Source organism: Hirundo rustica, chromosome 8, assembly GCF_015227805.2.
Source record: "Hirundo rustica isolate bHirRus1 chromosome 8, bHirRus1.pri.v3, whole genome shotgun sequence".
Classification (NCBI taxonomy): domain Eukaryota; kingdom Metazoa; phylum Chordata; class Aves; order Passeriformes; family Hirundinidae; genus Hirundo; species Hirundo rustica.
Window position 1 is genome coordinate 35,133,708 of NC_053457.1, and position 21,203 is coordinate 35,154,910.

The following is a 21,203-nucleotide window of genomic DNA, read 5'->3' on the forward strand; positions in this document are numbered from 1 at the left end:
CCCATCCCATCCCATCCCATCCCATCCCTGACAGCATTTTCCATTTGAGTTCTGGAAAACAAACAAACAAACAAAAACAAAAACAAAAAACCAAAACAAACAAAAAAACCCCCCACACAAAACAACAACAAAAAACAAAACAAAACACCAAAAAAAAGGGAAAAAAAAAACCAAAAAAAAACCTTGCAAAAGTTTCACCCCTGAAATCCCCCTGAAAACAGGCTTGAAATGCTTTTTAATTACAAAAGTTAAATATTTATTTATACAAATACGGTGAGAAAAATCTCATGCAGACTCTTCACACACAGGAACAGAACCCAAATCCGACTGGGATGGCTTCACCACAGAACTGGGGCTGGAAGGCTGAGGGGGACCCCGGCCACGGGGGCTTCTGGATCGGAGAGCTCTCCTATGGAACATGTGCCAAGATTTTCACACTCTTCACCAAGATTAACAATTAATAGCTGATTACTACTACTCAGAGGACTGGACAGAGACGGATGAGCGGCGGGAGCGGATCCTGCAGACCACCGGACCCCACGCGCTTGGTGGAAATGCAGAGTTGCCGAAAGATTGCTGGAGATAATTCCCCTAAAATGATGGAAATGCCTTGAGATCGCTCTGGATGGCATCTGCTTCTGCTTAATTATAAATCTGCATTGGAGTCATAACTTGTGTATATTACAAGTAATTTGCATAATTAAAACAATTAAGGGATCGACACATCATGGCAATTAGAAATGCATCAAACTCGGGATGTCGTACAAAAGAGAGCTTCAATATGAAACATTAATTCTTCGAGAACAAAATATCCTTCTTCCCATTCCTGCAGAACAGCCTTCCCAAATCCACTGGGCGCTCCACAAACTCCGCTCGGAGGCAGTTTTCCCTCGGGACCTCCCGCTCCCGGTGGTGCTGCTGGACCCCGAGCGTTTCGCCCTTCCTTGGAATCCCTTCCCGCGGCCACGGCCTGGGCGCCTGTCCTCCTTGCCAGGCTCAGCTGCTTTTATCTCATTTTCCGTAGCCTTATCCTGTTTTCTTTGTCCCTCTTTTTCAGAATAAGGATGAACTGGTTGAAAAAATGCTCCTGGTCCTTCTTCTTCTGGACGAGGCGGAAGCGCTGGTCTCGGCCGTACTTCTCTGCGAATTCCTTGAAGGTTGTCCTGTGGAAAACGAGACAAGGAGGAGCTGGGGCTGTGCCAAGACCACCTGGAGCCACGCCGCAAGCCAGGGGATCTGGGAATGTTAGACAGGAACGGGATGGAAATCTGGGATGAGGGAAGCCCCACCCTAGGGCTTTGGCCAGCTGGGGCAGCCTGCAATGAGCGAGGATTAACTCTGGGATTTGAAAGCGGATTGTTGGTAGGCAGGAGGCTGCTGAACCATTAGCACAACGTTCACCACCAGTGAGGAGGAGTTTTTATTTGAACTCCCGCACGTTTTGTATTTCCGAGGCGAGTGCTCTCCTGGCAGCGTTTTCTACCTTCATTGCCTTCCAGGCTGCACGCCCAGCTCCTTTCCCCAAGGTGACTCTTTGCTTTTTATTGGAAATGTTTGGGATTTATTTCTCTCATCGTGTGCCTAAATCAAGGCAGGGAAAGGAGCTTCCTCAGCTCCCAAAACGCTTCAGGGGTGAAACGCTCCTGGCCTCGGGGCCAGCACAGCTTTTCCCTTGGGGATTGGGAATATCAGTGCTGGAAGCAGAGTTTGGGTGGGACATCAGCCCAGAATATTCTTAGTTTTGTCGTAAAATGTTTCATGTAATTACAATTATTACAGCCCTACGTGCCGTTTGGATCCGTGTGCCCACACAGGTCGTGCTGAATAATTATCCGCATATTTTGTCAGAGAAAACAGTCATTTCTTTGTTCCAGCAATTTAACAATATTTATGACACAAGCCCCCTTATTTTCCTGTAATTTTCAAATGAGAAAGCACTGCCCTAAGCACTGCCACTGTGTGAGCCTGGATCCGTCACTTGGAAAACAAAGCGAAACATAAATTGTGCCTCGCACGCTGTATTTTAATTTAATCACAGAATTGTAGAGTCACAGAAGGGTTTGGGTCGGGAGAAACCTCACAGATCATCTTCCTCCAACCCCCTGCCACAGGCAGGGAGACATTCCATGAATTTAATGGTGTGGCATTAACAGGAACTTGGTGAAATTGAATTTCTCTTCCACCAAACGCCAAGACTAAATACGATTTCTGAGTAATTACACCTGCATGTGTAATACAGATGAGACTGAGCACTGAGGTACTGATTTTCCGTAAGTAATGCGTGTTCTATAATCACGGCATATAGAGGGATAGAAAATAGATGTGCAGTGCAAAGCATTGCACCTTCTGAGAGAAGGAGGGAGAGGGGAAGGGACAGAGAGAGGGAGAGATGGAGGGAGAGATGGAGGGAGAGATGGAATATTTCCTCTCCCAGGTATACAACAAGAAAACACGGGAAATATCATGGAAGAAATGTCATCCCAGCATTGGAACAGGATCTTCCACTGGCTGTGAAGAATCCTGGGCTGAAAACTCAGCCCAAATGACAAAGCCGAGCTTCCCAACCCTTCCTAAGGCAATGCCCACCTTGGGGATAACTTGGATTCCTCCAGAAGCTTCTTGAATTCTTCCTTGGCCAACAGCAACTTGTTCTTCTTCTCTTTGTACTCCTCCCTCACCCGGGTCTTGACAAACTGCTCGAAAATCTGGCCAAGGAAGGGACACAGGACCAGGAGTTATTGACAAAGCCTCTGGGGGATTTCTGCAGCCCCGGGGCCTGCAGTCCTCATCTGCCCTCCCCACGTGTCCAGGAGTTTTTATTCCATCACTTCCAAGGACTGGCCCTCTGTCCCGGCTGTAACTGGGCGTTTATTTAAAGAGAAGCGGTGTTTGTATTAATCCCAGAAGCCCAGACTGGTTTGGGTTGGAGGGACCTTAAAGCCCAGCCAGTCCCACCCCTGCCCTGGCCCACGGGCCCAGGCTGCTCCGAGGCTGAGAAAATGATTCCACGATTCCGAGGAATGTGTCTTGATTGACTCCTCAAGGTCCAGGTGCTGCCCTTGCCCGTGCCCTGAAATAAATCCCAAACTCCCTGCTCAGGCTCTTCAGCAGCACTTTCCATCCTGGCAGCTCCTCATACATTTTCATTCCTGTATTTCCTTATCATTGTGTTTCACTTTTTTTTCCTTAGGAAGGGAAGTATTGGAAAGGGAGTAAATGAAGATGTATGTGCCCAGTCCTCTGGTAAATACCTACAGGAAGCTCTCTGGAGAGCCAGGGCACAATATGGAATAAGTTCATTTTTCATCCTGTTTATTTAAAAAACGGACAATTCCATATTCAAGATTATTCCTTCTGCAGGGCGGCAAAAGTCTTCTGAGGGAGAGAAATAACCACGGAACAGCAGCGTTCACCTTCTCTGCAAGACCCCCGCACCTCTCCTGCAGACTTTGGGGCACCTGGTGAAAATTAGCACCCAAATTACGGAGGCAGCAGAACTCCACATGCCTGTGGAGCTCCCCAGGAAAAGCCAGCCCTGCAGAGAGCCCCCGGCCAGGCCCCAGTGCCCTGCCCAGTGGGGTCAGCCCCAGATCCTGCCAGACTCCTGGGAAACGTCCCAAAGAGTGAAAATCCAGCCGTGTCTCCACAGTACCCCAATAATCCAGGGTGGAATTACGGCCATTCCCCTCCCTGCAGCCAGGCTTGCCAGGCCCAGGAGCTGTTCCTGCATCCCAAGGGACGGGAGCCTGTCCCGGGGATCAACCCTTGTGGCACTTGCTCGTCCAAGGAGACAGCACTGGGAACCACAGGAGATCCAGAGCGGGAAGGGACCGACTCCCAGAGCCCCCAGACCCCTCCCTGTGCCCGGTGAGCATCACCCCCGGCGGGCTGAGCCACACCTGGGAGCCTCCACAGGGAAACCCTGATCCGCTGGAACCCTTTGTTCCCGCCAGGAACACTGCCCCGGGATCCTGGCTGATTTGGGAGGTGTCTGCAGCCGGGGCCGGCCTGGGGGCACAGGTCACCCCCCACACTCACAGGTGTCCCCGTGCTAGGAAAGAGTTTCAGCTTTATCCTTGAACTTACAAGGAAAAAGATCCAGAGATTTCGATGCTCTTCTTACCATGACTGGCCCAGTGCCAGCACAAAGGCAGCTGCTGGACCCTTGGAATTTAACTCAGGATCTGTAGCTGTTTTCTACGGGGCAGCAGCCAAAAACCCCTCCTGGATCATTGAATACTTCAGAGAGAGCAGGGAGATTCTCAGGATATTTTCAGGGTGTCTTAGGAGGTGTAAGGAACCTCCCTGCACTGTGCACGGCTTTTATTCTTTTGTTCTGTATAGTTTATTTTGGCTTTAATTCAAACCTTTTTGTTTTTCCAAACACCTCCGATCTCGCTGCCTGGCTGGTTTTTCATGAGCCATTTCTGAGAGGTTGCTGTTCAGCCCTCAGAGCGTGATCCACCTTCGTGGGGCCGATAACGCGCTGTCCTGAGGCAGAGAACACCGGCTCACCTGCTTCCTCTCGTCGGGGTTGAGCAGGAGGTAGCGCGGGTCAAACACGATCTTGTGCAGCTCCTTCTCCCACGTGGAGAACGCCGACACCTGCGGGCACAGCCTTTCGTGAGGATGGGAAGGAGGCGGTGTTCCCAGGAGTTGGGGGAGCTGAGGGACCCTGGGCAGGGTTCTTGGGGCGGCTGAAGGTGGGTTTGGGTCTCCGGCGGGGCTCTGGCGGCCACCACAGCAGCAGGAGTGAGGGGCTCCTCAGCGAGGCTCGGGGAGACGCTCGCTCCCCGCCCGTGGTGGAAGGGATCTGCAGCAGGCAGGAAATGCCAGTCTGTGGTGCTGCTCGTGCAGCAGCGGCACCAGTTCCCACGACAGGGACAATCCTAACTCCAGAGCTGGAATTGTGACCCCAGGCACACAGGGAAAGCTGGCAGGGAACACCCTGGAAGCACCACATTCCCACGGCCACTGGGATGGGAACGTCACGCCCTGCAGGGCTGCGTCCAGCCTCGTGGAGTCATGGAATTGATGCCTGGAGTTTTATCCTTAATGTATTTCATGTTCTGTGCTGCCCTGGTGCAGCTCTGAGCTCACACTCAGGGTCACTCAGAGCAGGGACACAAAACAAATCCTGCTCCTGCTGCACACCAAGGACAACTTTCAGCCCCAAAGCACAAACAGCGGTGGCTGGAGGGAGGAACGAGAAGGATGGGACCTCACAGCCTGGAGCTGGGATGGGACAATGAAACCCCAATGTGCAAATGGACCAGAACTGATCAAAGGGTGAGACCTCGTGACCATTTGTCCATTTTGTGACTATTTTGTGACCATTTTGTGATCATTCTCTGTCCATTTTGTGTCCATTTTGTGTCCATTTTGTGCCCACCTTGGGTGTACCCCTGGCCAGGCTCTTGTCCTGCCCAAGTTGTACCCTAAAGTCCTTTCAATAAATCTCTGCTTTATTCTCCAGCTCTGCCCAGTCTCTGTTCCAGCTCAGCCTTCCCAGGGCATCAGAATCATGGAGCACTTAGGGTTGAAAAGGATCTCAAAGACCTCCCAGATCCATCCCCTGCCTGGGCAGGGACAATTCCCACTACTTCAAAACCTTCTAAACATCCCGGGTAATTTGTTGGCTACAGAAAAATCTGAAGGAAATAAAATATTCTAATCACTCCAACTAATTACAATAGAGTGAATTCACTGAAAAAACACAAGGATGTGAAGTATAATTAAACAGTAATTAACACTCCAGCAGGAAAACTCTGATGAAGCAAAGTGGCTTTAAGTGGACTGATTTTCCTCTCAGAGTGGTTTGAGATTGGAAAATACAAAGCTCAGGCTGCCTTTAGGGATCTGAAGCCATTGGAAAATCCAAAGTTCCCCAAATGCCTTTGGGGATCTGAGGCCATTGGAAAATCCAAGGCTCAGGCTGTCTTTGGGGATCTGAGGCCATTGGAAAATCCAAGGCTCAGGCTGTCTTTGGGGATCTGAGGCCATTGGAAAATCCAAGGTTCAGGCTGCCTTTGGGGATCTGAGGCCATTGGAAAATCCAAGGCTCAGGCTGTCTTTGGGGATCTGAGGCCATTGGAAAATCCAAGACTCAGGCTGCCTTTGGGGATCTGAGGCCATTGGAAAATCCAAGGCTCAGGCTGTCTTTGGGGATCTGAGGCCATTGGAAAATCCAAGGCTCAGGCTGTCTTTGGGGATCTGAGGCCATTGGAAAATCCAAGGTTCAGGCTGCCTTTGGGGATCTGAGGCCATTGGAAAATCCAAGGCTCAGGCTGTCTTTGGGGATCTGAGGCCATTGGAAAATCCAAGGCTCAGGCTGTCTTTGGGGATCTGAGGCCATTGGAAAATCCAAGGCTCAGGCTGCCTTTGGGGATCTGAGGTCATGTCCCCCCAACATCCCCTTCCCACAGCCCAAGGTCCCCTCCCTGTTCCCCTGTGTCCTGAGCTCCAGGGTTTCCAGGAATCCTCTTTTCCCGGTGCCTTGGACATTCTCCTGGACATCAGCGTTGTTCCCAGCACAGAGCGCACTCTGAGCTCAAAGCTAATTAAGCTCAGGCTAACTCATCATGTAATCATTCAGCAATTACTACATCGCACATTTGGCACGCGTCACCTAAAATAACGTGGTATTCCTGATTTAATTCCAGTTACACTCACACACAAATCCCCCTCTCTCCCTGGGATTAAGAAAGGGAAACCCTGAGGAAAAAAAACATGCCGTGGGATCCTTTCAGAAGTCTTGGGAGCAGCCCAGCAGGGAGAGGGCTTTCCTGGAAATGCTGGCTTAGAGCGTGGATATTTTGATGCTGGGGGGGAGAGGGAGCCAGGAAGAACCTTACATTTTCCTCTTCCTCTCAGAATTCTGTGGAAACTCTGAAACTTCTAGAGGAATATCCAGGTTACACCCCAGACTTCAGAATAAAGAGTGGCAGTGTCTTGGAGCTCCCTCAAACCCCCTCTATTTTTAAAATGTTACAATAAATATTCTCCTGTTGACATCATTTCTGTAGGAAGCTGCAGAACTCCACTGGCAAACTCCGCCTGCTCCGAGCTCTTTGTGATTCCATCCGGCAGCTCCTTGAGGAGGAAAGGGCAGGGGATGGTCACTGAATAATCAGATTTAAATGGCATTAATGGCCTCCCTGTGCTTCAGCCATGCCAAGCAGCCGCTGCTGAGCTGGACAGTTCAAAAATGTTCAGGGTAAAAGCAAAGTAACCTCTTCTCTCCCCCTTTTTAAACTTTAGCAAATCCAAACTGTGAATATCCCAAAGTTCTTAATTTTAGGAGCATATCTTACACAGAAGCACCTGAGAATCCTGTTCCAGAACACCCCTAATCCTTCCAAATATTGACTTATTGCCCCCTGAGTTCCAATCTGCCAGCGAAGTCTTCACCCAGGGCTCGTTCGTGGCCCTTCTGCATTTCTGCAGCATAAATAACAAGCTGCATGAATAAAGCAGCTCTGGCATGGGGATAATTCACTGCTAAGCTGCTGAAGCTCTAATTATCCCCCTTTAAAGCCTGCTGATTACTGGGATAAATTTTACAGGCTTTAGTGCCTGACAACAGCCACCTTGGGCTGTATTTCCCGCAGGAATGACATTTCCTTTATGGGATACACGTGGCAGCGTGGGGGGAGACAGAAAATCTGCGCCCACTGCTCATTTCACACCTCCCTGTCCCCAGTGAGCCCAAACCCGGAGCACTCCCTGCTCCTGCAGCTCCAGCACAGCTGGAACCATCTCCAGAACATCCTTTTCCAGGGATCTGGACAAGCATTAATGGCTTTATGCTGGCAGAGGGCAGGGATGGATGGGAGATTGGGAATCAGGAATTGTTCCCTGGAGGGTGTTGAGGCCCTGGCACAGGGTGCCCAGAGCAGCTGTGGCTGCCCCTGGATCCCTGGCAGTGCCCAAGGCCAGGTTGGACACTGGGGCTGGAGCAGCCTGGGGCAGTGGGAGGTGTCCCTGCCATGGCAGGGGTGGCTCTGGGTGGGATTTGGGATCCCTCCCAACCCAAACCATTCCATGATTCCATGATTTTGGATGGCCAGTAAGTGAAATTGGCTCCGCAGCGCTGGAAGTTTTGGTGATGGACCCTCAGGAGCTCACCAGGACAGCTCCTGGGGTGTGAGTGCTGGCCGGGACGTGTCCTTTGCCCTTTGGGATTCCTGGAGCCCTGGGATGGCTGTGCCCACTGCCCCACATCCTGCTGAGGCACCGACCCTGCTGCAAGAGCCCCTGGATATCCCTGGCTGTGTCTCTGGGGATTTGTGTGGAGAGGGCTCCCAGCTCCCAGGGGGGCAGGGGGGAAATGCCACCATGGGTGTCCCCAGCCCCAGGGCTGCTCCAGGAGCGCGCTGTGCCCCGGGAAGGGCCCTTCCTTACCCCCCTCTCCAGCAGCATGTCCCTGAAGTGGGTGATCCTCTCCTCCAGGGGCGGCGAGATCGGGCTGGCAGAGCCTTCCTCCCGTCCCTGCTCCTCCTCAGCGCCGCCCGCAGCCTGGCACTCCTCTGTCCTTGACAGGGCGAGACAGACAGGGGTCAGCAATGCTGGGGGATTCAACCCTTTACATCCTTTTAATCCTCCCTGGGACGCGCCAGGACAACACGACAGGAGCGTGGACAATTCCATATTCAAGATTATTCCTTCTGCAGGGCGGCAAAAGGCTTCTGAGGGAGAGAAACAACCACGGAACAGCAGCGTTCGCCTTCTCTGCAAGACCCCCGCACCTCTCCTGCAGACTTTGGGGCACCTAGTGAAAATTAGCACCCAAATTACGGAGGCAGCAGAACTCCACATGCCTGTGGAGCTCCCCAGGAAAAGCCAGCCCTGCAGAGAGCCCCCGGCCAGGCCCCAGTGCCCTGCCCAGTGGGGTCAGCCCCAGATCCTGCCAGACTCCTGGGAAACGCCCCAAAGAGTGAAAATCCAGCCCTGTCTCCACAGTACCCCAGTAATTCAATTATTAATTAATTGGATCCTACCACAACTGGTAGAATGATGGTGGCCTGGTGTTGGAGTCCAGGGCATTCCTTTAGTTGCCCTGGAGGGTCGGGGACCTGGGCAGGGGGGTCTGGGACCCCAGCCCAGAGCCCAGAGGGACACTGGCTTTGATCTCAGTCCATGGGAAAGGCTTCTTGCACTGCAGGAAGCATTGCAGGCCACAAGAGTGTAAAAATAGTAGTTTGGTATATCACAGGGTGAAAAAACAGTATATTTAGGTTTATAGCATTGAAGTGAATGGGGGTAAGATGGAGAATTTGGGGCGTTGTCTCTTTCTTCTTCATTTCTCCTTCCCTCACTCCATTTCTGCAGTGACGTTGGCACAAAGTAGTTAGTGAGGATTGGGTCAGAGTAAAGATGACCTTTTTAGTATTAGTGATAGACATTGGTAAGAAATAGTAAATAAGAAATACGTAGCAATTAGTATAAAAGATAAGGACAGCCCAGTCCGGGAGGAGTCGTCAGAAGTCCAAGCCGTGGCAAACATCTGTTGGACACTGAGAAAATTGTAAGATAAGAAACAATAAACAAAACATGCAACCTTGAAAAATCTAAACCTGAAGACTCCGTCTCTTCCTTCCGTTTGGCACAGAGCTGTGCAGAGGGCCAGGACTCTAAAACCACCTGAATGCCGGGGAATTAAACCCGACAGCCTGGAGCCGCTGGGCGCTCACAGCTGGGGAGCTCCCCCAGAGCTGCAGCTGGGGCCAGACCTGGGGCTGTGAGCCAGGATGGTCACCTGGGGCCAGCAGAGGCATCTGGCACCCAAACTCGAGGTGCAGGGAGAGGGGGCCCTAAAGGGGTCTTTTATTCATGCCAAAAATCACAATATTCAGTTCAGCACACCTGTGACAATGCACCACAAACACGGACCTGGGAAGTGTGCACCCCTCAGACCCCCTTTTCCTGTCCTGGCTGCAGGAGAATGAGAGGCACACGTGGTGATGAAGGTCAGTACCAGCAGCGCCTGGGGCTGGTTCTGAGCCTGCAACCCCCAGAGCACGAGAATCTGCTGCACCTCAGTGAGGGGAAGCTTTTATCCAATGCCTTTGGAATAACCCTGGCATTCCATAAAGGAAGAGCTCCCCAGACAAAAATGGATTGGGAACAGGGGCTGCAGAGAATCCTGGCTCTGGTGAGGACTGGACACCTGGAGAATGGCTCCCGTCCTTCACCCACCCAGAACAAAAACTCATTTGAATTGCCCTTCTTTGTACCAGCCCTTCCCACCATGAAATACAGAGACGTAAACTCCAGGACTTACTTATTCCTCTTAGTTTTGATGCTCAGATCATCATTTTCATCCCCTGGACAAGAGCTAACACACTTGTCTGCTGAAAAGAAATGAGTTCTTATCAGATTTGAACGAGATGAATGGGAATACAAATTCCTCAGATTGGCTTCCTTTCCCTCATCTTTGCTGCTCAGGTATTTCCTGGCTTTCACCCCCCACAGAGGGTGTTAAAAATAACAAGTATTTTATAAAATCTGCGGAATTGCCTTCATCCAAGTGGAAGCAACAGCGGTAAAGTGGCCATTTCCAGTCAGCAAAATTCCTCATTTCTCATTCATGACGTGACTGCTTTAAATCTCATTATTGCTCCACCCGATCCTCCCTCCTCCCTTCCCTTCAAAATGCAACTAACGACATTCCTGCAAAACCACTTCCGTGCTGACAGCCTGAAGGACTCGCTGGGGTAACTCCCCCCAGAGCTTCCTCCTTCCCCACCTCTCCTGGGCTCAGCCCATCTCAGGGCGCTTTCCCAGGAATTCCAGCAGCACCTGGCAGGGCTGGGAGATCCAACACCCCCCACCCTGCTGAGGCTGCAGCGCCAGGCCACCCCCTGCCCTGCACACGGGTCCCTGAGGGACCCAGAGCTTGGGGTTTCAGCCACAGACAGAAACGGGGGGAACAAATCCTGAATTCTGGAACACTTTCCCTTCACCTCTGCAGCTCTCACCGAACCCCCAAAGGACACAGCACCAGCGGTCACATCCTGCACTGGAGGGTCCCCAGCACAGCACACGGGCTGGGAATGCTCATGTGCTCCCAGGGATGGGCTTCAGGCCCTTGTCTGGGTGCCAGAGGGTCCAAATCACCGGTGGGAATCCATCAGTCACATCATCCCTGCTTTCCAGCAGGAATTCTACCAGCGGTGTCCAGGGCCTGGACACTGGGGCTGGAGCAGCCTGGGACAGCGGGAGGTGTCCCTGCCATGGCAGGGGTGGGATTGGAGCTCCCTCCCACCCCAGCCGCTCCATGGTTTGATGACCCCATGATGTCCATTTTCTATCAATGAGCTGGGAAATCTTCCTCAGCCTGAGCAGCCAGAGAGACCCTGGGGCAGGGAAGGAGGAGATGGAAGCAGGGAAACGATGGCTCTTGGCCCCGGGAGGAGCTGTCCCTGCTGTCCGACCCCATGGATGGCCTGATGGGAACCCTCTGGGGAAGAGCCACTTCCATCTCCTGGAACAAGCACTTGGTGGAGGAGGAGTAATTGAGGAATGAGCCATTTTTCATTGATGCCCGAATTTAAAAAGCACTCTATCCTTCAGCAGAGCCAACCCAGAGCATCCCGTGGATAACTCTGCTTGACATCTTTTTTTTGTTTGTTTGTTTGTTTTATTTTGAGATGATTGATTTGAAAGTTCTAATTAAAACTCAGCAGCAGCCACTCATCTAAATAAGTGTGGGAAGCATTGTTGGGAACACTCAGCTGGTTTGTGTTATTTATTGACTGGAGATTACAAGCTAAGAGAAGAGGTAACAAATAATCCCCCTCACCTCGGAGCTAATCTACACTAATTACAAACTGCTCCGACACTGAGCAGCCACAAGGCCCAATTACAGCAGGGAAGATTAAGACTGTTTAACAACAACGAGAGTCACAGCCATAAAAAAAACAAACAAAACAGGAGAATGAATCAAATCTTTGTGGTAGAGAGAATAAATGAAAAGGATTGAAGATAGCAAAAAATAGATTTTTCAAGTGACACCTATCAGCCCTGACTTTAGACTCTTTTGTTAATTAATTACAGGGCAGGAACAATGATAGAGACCACGCACAATGACCCTGGGCTTGGTCTCTGGCCACCCCTTGGCAGGAATTCACTCAGCTTTCAATGCATTCTGCAATTAAAAGCTCCGTTTTCCTCCTGCAGAACGAATTTCAGCAGAGAGGCTTTGGAGGATCCGCAGCTAAAGTCCTTCAAATTATACAGGAATAAACACACAAGCACCTGCTGTGGAAATTCATGGAGGAAAATGTAATTACAGGCGGTGGTGATAAAGGGGGGCGCAGGCAGAGAGCCCTCCCCGGAGCTGCCTTTCTGCTGGCACAAAACTGATAATGCCTCACTTTCATCTCCCTGCAGGCACCGGGCTGTGGCTGCTTGGGGGTTTGCAGGGGTTAATTAGGGGTTTGCAGGGGTTAATTAGGGGTTTGCAGTGGTTATTTGGGGTTTGTGGGGGTTAATTAGGGGGTTTGTGGGTGTATTTTTGAGGGTTGCGGTGGTTACTTGGGGTTTGCAGTGGTTACTTGGGGGCTGCAGTTGTTAATTAGGGGTTTGCAGGGGTTAATTAAGCGGTTTGCAGTGGTTATTTTGGGTTTGTGGGGGTTACTTGGGGGTTTGCGGGTGTATTTTTGAGGGTTGTGGTGGTTATTTGGGGTTTGCAGTGGCTCATTGGAGTTTGTAGGGGTTATTTGGGGGCTTGCAGTGGTTAATTTGGGTTTTGCAGGGGTTACTTGCGGGTTGCAGTGGTTAATTTGGGGTTTGCAGTGGTTAATTTGGGGTTTGCAGTGGTTATTAGGGGTTTGCAGTGGTTAATTTGGGTTTTGCGGGGGTTATTAGGGGTTTGCAGTGGTTATTAGGGGTTTGCAGTGGTTATTAGGGGGTTGCAGTGGTTAATTTGGGGTTGCAGTGGTTATTAGGGGTTTGCAGTGGTTAATTTGGGGTTTTCAGTGGTTAATTTGGGGTTTGCAGTGGTTATTAGGGGTTTGCAGTGGTTAATTTGGGTTTTGCAGGGTTAATTTGGGGTCGCAGGGGCTCACTGGCAGCTGTCCCCGTGGATCAAAGGCCGTGCCCATCCCTGCTGGCCCGGGGGCACGGGGCAGGTCCTGCAGCAGCCTGGCAGTGCCAGCACCCCGAGCCAGCCATAAAACAGCTCCTGGAGCAATCCCAAAAGTGTCCCTTCCTTCCCCTGGGCTCTCCCCGCTCCCCACGGAGGAGCCAGCAGCAGCTGAGGGACGGTGGCTGCTCTTCCACGCCCAGAACCAGAGCGGTCAGGAGCTGCGAGCAGCCAAGGCCAGGAGCAGTTCCCGTGGCCGGTGTCCCCGGTAAGGGACAGCACTCCCTGTAAAGCCGCGGGAGCGCTGCCAGGGGACACAGCAGCTCCCAGGAGCAGGGAGCCTTTGCCCCGAACCTCTCAGTGCCCCTGGAGGGTCACTGCTGGGATCCCCCCTCCTTGGCTGGGTGATCATCAGCCGTGGAGTGCCGGGAGCAGCCCAGCGACGCAACAGCGCGCTCCCAACGCGCGCCTTGGCCTCGGGCAACCAAACAGCCTGTGCTTTGAAACGTGACTTTAAAGAGTTAAGATTTTAGCTAAGGGTTAGAAGCAATTCATATTGACCAAAATGTAAGTTAGATTAGTAAGTGGTAGGTTAATGATTATTAGATGCCCCAGCTAGAGCTAACTGTTCTATTATGAGCTTGTTTATAGAAAAAGTGGAGTAAGTGAACTGTCATAAGAACAGACTGAAACCACTAAGAACAATGGCCAGCACCTGGACTTGGTATCAATCAATCACGAAGCAGAGGACCTTGGACAGTGCCAGAGGGTCACAGAGACCTGATGAAGACTCTCCTGACTTCATCCTTTGAGACCACTGACCCAATTTGAGACCACCGACCCAATTCAGAGAAGAACTGCGCACACGTGAAGGACTGATAGCCTCATTTTAATACAGAGCGGGGATGGGAGGTGCTGGGGTTATGCGTATGTATTGTAGGTAAGGTCTTGGAAAATAAATAGAGAGCAAAGAGCCTTGTTCGGGGCGGCCACGCCTTTCGGAGATGACTCCCGTGCCGCCCATGGTGAACAAATACACCACTGTCTAACTTTAATTAGTTAGAGGGTCTTTGTCCGTGACTATATCGGTTTTCAATGACTCAGCTTCTGAGAGGGGTTTGTCCCTCTCCTGCGGGAAGCCACCTGCTCCTGCACTGCCAGGAAGGAGGAGGCTCAATCCCCCAGCTCAGCCCTCCAGTGACAACCGGGACTTTGCCACCAACGCCGAATTTTCCTCGGCCGCGGATCTCCCCGCTCTAACCCCGCGCCTCCAACCTCCCCCGGGCACACCCAGCTCCAGTTCCAGCGGCTGCCGGAGGTCAGGGAGAGGGGGACAAGGCCAGGCTTTGGTTACTTGCTGCGGCCTCCAGCTTGCGCTTGTGCGGGGGGTCCTCGAGCAGCCGCTTGATGTCCCCGCGGTGCCTCAGGTCCAGCGGCCGCTCCCACACTGACAGCTGCATGGTGGGGTTGAAGAAGAACACCCGGTCATCTCCGGTCCAGACTACACACCTGCTCCAAGCGACAAAGCAGCCTCAGAGCCTGGCCAGCCACCGGGCACTGCAGCCCCGAGGGACACCCGGGGACACCGAGGGACAGCGAGGGACACCCCGGGACACTGAGGGACACCTGACACCAAGGGACACCTGGGGACACCCTGGGACACCGAGGGACACCTGGGGACACCCTGGGACACTGAGGGACACCCCGGGGACACCAAGGGACACCTGACACCAAGGGACACCCGGGGACACTGAGGGACAGCGAGGGACACCTGGGGACACTGAGGGACACCAAGGGACACCCTGGGACACTGAGGGACACCCGGGGACACTGAGGGACAGCGAGGGACACCCGGGGACACCAAGGGACACCTGACACCAAGGGACACCTGGGGACACTGAGGGACACCCGGGGACACTGAGGGACAGCGAGGGACACCCGGGGACACCAAGGGACACCTGACACCAAGGGACACCTGGGGACACTGAGGGACAGCGAGGGACACCCCGGGGACACCGAGGGACACCTGACACCAAGGGACACCTGGGGACACCGAGGGACAGCGAGGGACACCTGGGGACACCCTGGGACACTGAGGGACACCCCGGGGACACCAAGGGACACCTGTCACCAAGGGACACTTGGGGACACTGAGGGACACCCTGGGACACTGAGGGACACCTTGGGGACACCACAGGGACACTGAGGGACACCTTGGGGACACCACGGGGACCCCAGCCCTGCCCTGCCCTGGACAGGGAACTCTGTCCTCCCCCCACACACGGCCTCACCTGCCGTGCTGGTGGGGAAAGGGGCAACCACAGCATCCCTGTGCCATCCCTACGGCATCCCTGTGCCATTCCTACGGCATCCCTGTGCCATCCCCAGGGCATCCCTGTGCCATCCCCAGGGCATCCCTGTGCCATCCCCATGGCATCCCTGTGCCATTCCCACAGCATCCCTGTGCCATCCCCATGGCATCCCTGTGCCATCCCTATGGCATCCCTGTGCCATCCCCAGGGCAATCCCAATGACATCCCTGTGCCATCCCCACGGCATCCCTGTGCCATTCCTACGGCATCCCTGTGCCATCCCCAGGGCAATCCCAATGACATCCCTGTGCCATTCCCAGGACAATCCCAATGATGTCCTTGGGCTATCCCATGGCATCCCTGTGCCATCCCCACGGCATCCCTGTGCCATCCCCAGGGCAATCCCAATGACATCCCTGTGCCATCCCCATGGCATTCCCAATGACATTCCTGTGCCATCCCCATGGCATTCCCAATGACATTCCTGTGCCATTCCCAGGACAATCCCAGTGATGTCCTTGGGCTATCCCCATGGCATCCCTGTGCCATTCCCACAGCATCCCTGTGCCATCCCCATGGCATTCCCAATGACATTCCTCTGCCATCCCCATGGCATCCCTCTGCCATCCCTGTGCCTTCCCCATATCATCCCAAATGCCATCCCAATGCCATCCCCGTGCCATCTCCGTGGCATCCCAAAGGCATCCCTTTGCCATCCCCGTGCCATCCCCATGCCATTCCAACAGTATCATCATGACATGCCCATGGCATCCTAGTGGCATTCCCAATGACATTCCCGTGCCGTCCCCACGGCTTCCCTGTGCCACCCCCCACCTCCTGCCAGGTGACTCCAGCCCAGCGCCCTGTCCCACGTCTTTGGGATGGAATTCGGGCTGTTTGGGATGTGCCACACGTGACCAAGCCCTGCAGCACCAGGCGCAGCCCCTGGGCTCGGCCAGGGAAAACATGCAGGGCAGCGGTTCTTGTCCTGACATTAGTTCGGAATCGGCCAAAATAATACGAAAATAACTACTGCACCATCCTTAACAGGCGTTCAAAAACCTGGAGATGTACGTCCCTAAATTTATATGTAAATAAAAAACCAGGATTTCCATCTCAGGCCGGCGCCTCCTGAATCCCAATGAGAGCTGAACCCTCTCTGACTGAGACACACACACACACACACACACAGGCTGCTGGGAGGAAAATGTTGCTCTCTGAAGCAAAAATACCTGGAAGGAACAAATCTTGTAATTACAAGCTCTGGTGCTTAATTGTTATTAAAAGCAGGGAGTAAAGCTGGGTTTAAAAGGGTCCAGTACAGGGATGGAAACAGGAAAAGCGCTCCCTCACTGCAGGGTGCTGCCATAAAATGACCCCACACGCCCTGTGTAGGACAGGTAAGGTCCCATAAAACCAGCTGTACAAACCCATGGAAGTTTGGGCATCCTGGATTCGGTGATGTGCAGATGATAAATGTCTTTAATAAACTTCCCAACTCATTACCTATGTAACTCTAGTTAATGCACAGTACACATACTGCAAATACTTCATGAATACTTCATGTTTCTTTTTGTGCACAGTGGTTTGGACCACAAACCACTGGATCTCTCACGTGAGAGGTTCCTGCTCTGAACTGGAATGACTTGGAAGAGTTATGGGACTGTGGGAAGCTCTGTTCTCCCAGAGGCCCCGACCCCTCCTGGAGAGCGCCAGGGCACGGGCAGGAACAGTCCCAAAGGAGGCTCCAGAAATACCACAGCTCCTCCAGAAGGAAGGGGAAAATGCGGGCATGAGGCTTGGCTGGCAGGGTTAGACGGGATCCTGGAGGTGTCCAAGGCCAGGCTGGACGGGGCTTGGAGCAAAGATCCCGTGGGTGTCAGCCCCTAGTACAAACTGATTGTTACAGGGGGAAAGGAGAGAAAAATCCTCCTGCCAGCCACTCAGGCCAGAAAGTGCAGAAAGGTTTCTCTATTTCAAACTGCCACAAGAGCTTGACCCAGCTGCTGTTGTCACCTGCCTGGGAACGTGCTCAGGGCACGAGGACCAGGAGCCGCAGGCGGTGTCAGACCCACCCAGAGCGGCTCTGCGAGGCGGGCAGAGCCGCCGGAGGAACCGGGACAGGCAGGAGGTGGCCCTGCAAAGCAGCACCATTTCCTGCACACGCTGCTTCTCCTCTCTGCCCGAGGCGGGCACCACGGGCGCTGAGACACGGCGAGGCAGAGCCCACCCTGCAGACCCCGGGGCTCTGCCTCTGCTCCTGGCTCCCTCCCACCTTCTCCATCAGGCCAGGACCGACGAGGAGAAGCTGTGCCAGGAGCTGCAGCAGGACCCAGCCGTGCTGCTGAGCCCCTGGCGGCGCTCCCCCCGTGTCCCAGCCCAGGAAGGCACTTGGGGAGGGGGTGGCACCGGGGAAGGGCTCCTCAGCTCCTCACCACGGGGATCCTGGCACTGGGGTGGACGCCACGGGCTTGTTCCCGCTGGAAGCGCTGTCAGCCTCGCTCATGAGCTTGAAGGAGTGATCCTGGAGAGAGAACGGAGTCAGCAAATAAAGCACAGAGCTGTTCCGGGTGTACAGACCCCCCCCCTGAGCCTGGAGGGGGTCACCCTGTGCCAGCATTCCAGGAGAGGCTTCATGGACAGCCAGCCCCCTCTGGAACAGCCCAGGTGAATGGGAATTATAACCACGGGAATTATAAAAATGCCTCCCCACCTAGAGCAGCGTAAATGAAAAAGCTGCCAACACATTCTGGCCACACCCCGTGCTCCCGTGGGAGAGTGGGATCAGGGATAAATCCACGTGTGGCACCAGCCAGGGGAGGAGGGAGCGTGGGAGCAGCGGGTGCTCCCCGGGCCCAGGGGGGCCCTGGGTCAGCTCTGCTCCTTGCAGCAGCTCCTCGGGGACTGCCCAGGGACATCCCCACTGCCAGAGCGACTGACTGTGCCCCAGCCGCTCCTCTGTCCCCGTCACACACCAGAAATGTTTGGAGCTGCTGCAGAGTCTGGAGGAGGCACCAAATGGTCCCAGGGCTGGAGCCCCTCTGGAGCCAGGCTGGGACACGTGGGGGTGCTCAGCTGGAGAGGAGAAGGATCCAGGATCCAGGGAGAGCTCAGAGCCCCTGGCAGGGCCCGAAGGGGCTCCAGGAGAGCTGGAGAGGGGCTGGGGACAAGGGCTGGAGGGACAGGACACAGGGAATGGCTCCCACTGCCAGGGGCAGGGCTGGATGGGAGATTGGGAATCAGGAATTGTTCCCTGAGGGTGTTGAGGCCCTGGCACAGGGTGCCCAGAGCAGCTGTGGCTGTGATCCCTGGCAGTGCCCAAGGCCAGGTTGGACATTGGGACACTGGGAGGTGTCCCTGCCAGGGCAGGGGTGGCACCGGGTGGGATTTGGGATCCTTTCCCACCCGAAGTGCTCTGGGATTCCACAGGGAGCAAACCAGCCCTGAGTGTCCCCCCAGTCCTCTGACAGCACCAGAGCTCCTGCACAGCTCCAAGATCAATTAAATCCGTGGCTCCATAAAATCCGGGGCAGGGAAGGATCCCGGGTGCCCAGCACGGCTCCTGCCAGCCCTGCCCCGGCCCTTGCCCTGGCTTTGTGTGCTCAGAGGTTCCGAGGGGCTCTGAGGGGGCTCCAGGACACACCTTGTCACTGCCACTGCCCGTGGGGACACTCTTCCTCTCCGTGTGCAGAATCAGCGTCGGGGGGCAGGAGGCTCTGCTCGATTCCTTGCCACGGTCTGTGAGGGGAAAGCAGCTCTTTTAATGCGAAGCCAACAAACTCACGACAAGCCAAAAGTGCTGGAGGAAACCCAAAGTGCTGCTCTGAGCCTCCTCCTGCCACCTCCTCCTTTATTCACTCCGGGTACAGAGCAGGCCCCCGTTTGACTCTGCTTCCCTCGCAATATCTCCGAATAATAAAACGTTAAATCCGTGGCATTTCGCTCACAGGATGGCTTCGTGGGGAGCAAAGGAAAGAAGATTTACAAATTCATTTCCACATTAAAGCAGCCAGGAGCAGGGAGCTGCTGACACACATCAAAAGGGGCTCTAAATTCATCTTCCTTCCCTGGATAACACCTGATAATTTGGGGATCAAAGCTTTCCCAGGCCCTTTGGTCCTCTGGACACAGGGAGGTCAGAGTGGGCAGTGCCCACCTGGATCTCCTGCAGCCTGGCTGCGGGAAGGGAAGGAGATCCCTGGCACCGAGGGGCGGCACAGGGCTGGCAGCAGTGCCCCAGGGAGAGCCGAGGGCACGGCAATGGCCACGGGTGGTGTCGGCGCTCTCAGGGTCACCGCTGGCTGCTGATGTGAGAAGCAGCCGCGTATTTCATCCGTGTACGGGCACAGGCACGTGGGCCTGAGAGACAGGAAAACATTCCCCGGCTCTGGGAGCGTTCATACAAATCCTGGGACGCGTTGGCTTGGAAGGGACACTAAAGCTCACCCGGTGCCACCCCTGCCGTGGCAGGGACACCTCCCACTGTGCCAGGCTGCTCCCGCCTGGCCTTGGGCAGCCACAGCTCCCTGGGTGACAAAGAGCAATCCCCGGGGAGAAGGTCAGGCAGGTTGTGTCTGGATTCCCCAGGAATTCCTGATGAACGCCTCCTTTTCCCCAGACGGGGCTGGGAAGGTGCCCACAGGTGCCCCAAGGGTGACGGGGGCGGCAGCCCCTCCCTGGCTGGGTGTGCCCAGGGCAGGTGAGGAAGCACCAGCTCCAGCCCACCAGGACGGGGATCCTCAGGGATGCAGGACAGGGATCCTCAGGGGTGCAGGACAGGGATCCTCAGGGATCCTCAGGATGGGGATCCTGAGGGGTGCAGGACAGGGATCCTCAGGGGTGCAGGACAGGGATCCTCAGGGATGCAGGACAGGGATCCTCAGGGGTGCAGGACAGGGATCCTCAGGGATCCTCAGGATGGGGATCCTCAGGGATGGAGGTCGGGGATCCTCAGGGGTGCAGGTCAGGGATCCTCAGGGATCCTCAGGGATGCAGGTCAGGGATCCTCAGGGATCCTCAGGACAGGGATCCTCAGGGATCCTCAGGGGTGCAGGACAGGGATCCTCAGGGATGCAGGACAGGGATCCTCAGGGATCCTCAGGATGGGGATCCTCAGGGATGCAGGACAGGGATCCTCAGGGGTGCAGGATGGGGAACCTCAGGGATGCAGGACAGGGAGCAGAGCCTGGCTGGAGGGACAGGCACACACCCAGCCCTGGCACGAGCACCCACAGCTCCCACAGCTCCCACAGCACCCACAGCTCCCACAGCTCCCACAGCACCCACAGCACCCACAGCACCCACAGCTCCCACAGCACCCACAGCTCCCACAGCACCCACAGCTCCCACAGCTCCCACAGCCCCTCACAGCACCCACAGCACCCACAGCTCCCACAGCTCCCACAGCTCCCATAGCACCCACAGCACCCACAGCACACACAGCACACACAGCACCCACAGCACCCACAGCACCCACAGCTCCCATAGCACCCACAGCTCCCACAGCACACACAGCACACACAGCACCCACAGCACACACAGCACCCACAGCACCCACAGCACCCACAGCACCCACAGCTCCCACAGCTCCCACAGCACCCACAGCTCCCACAGCTCCCACAGCACCCACAGCTCCCACAGCACCCACTGCACCCACAGCTCCCACAGCACCCACAGCACCCACAGCAGTCACAGCACCCACAGCACCCACAGCTCCCACAGCTCCCACAGCTCCCACAGCACCCACAGCTCCCACAGCTCCCACAGCTCCCACAGCTCCCACAGCTCCCACAGCACCCACAGCT

General features: G+C 54.6%; 1 protein-coding gene across 1 annotated transcript in view; it reads right to left on the bottom strand.

Moving 5' to 3' along the window:
- Nucleotides 1–271: 271 nt before the first annotated feature.
- Nucleotides 272–21,203, bottom strand: part of TCERG1L (transcription elongation regulator 1 like) — a 50,806-nt gene continuing 29,874 nt past the window's right edge. The window contains exons 6-13 of the mRNA XM_040072007.2: nt 19,043–19,137; nt 17,835–17,923; nt 14,442–14,596; nt 10,283–10,352; nt 8,404–8,533; nt 4,516–4,605; nt 2,587–2,705; nt 272–1,163 (exon numbers count right to left, since the gene is read on the bottom strand). Of these exons, the coding sequence (XP_039927941.1) occupies nt 1,007–1,163; nt 2,587–2,705; nt 4,516–4,605; nt 8,404–8,533; nt 10,283–10,352; nt 14,442–14,596; nt 17,835–17,923; nt 19,043–19,137 (905 nt within the window). The 3' untranslated portion in view covers nt 272–1,006. The remainder of the gene's footprint in view (nt 1,164–2,586; nt 2,706–4,515; nt 4,606–8,403; nt 8,534–10,282; nt 10,353–14,441; nt 14,597–17,834; nt 17,924–19,042; nt 19,138–21,203) is intronic.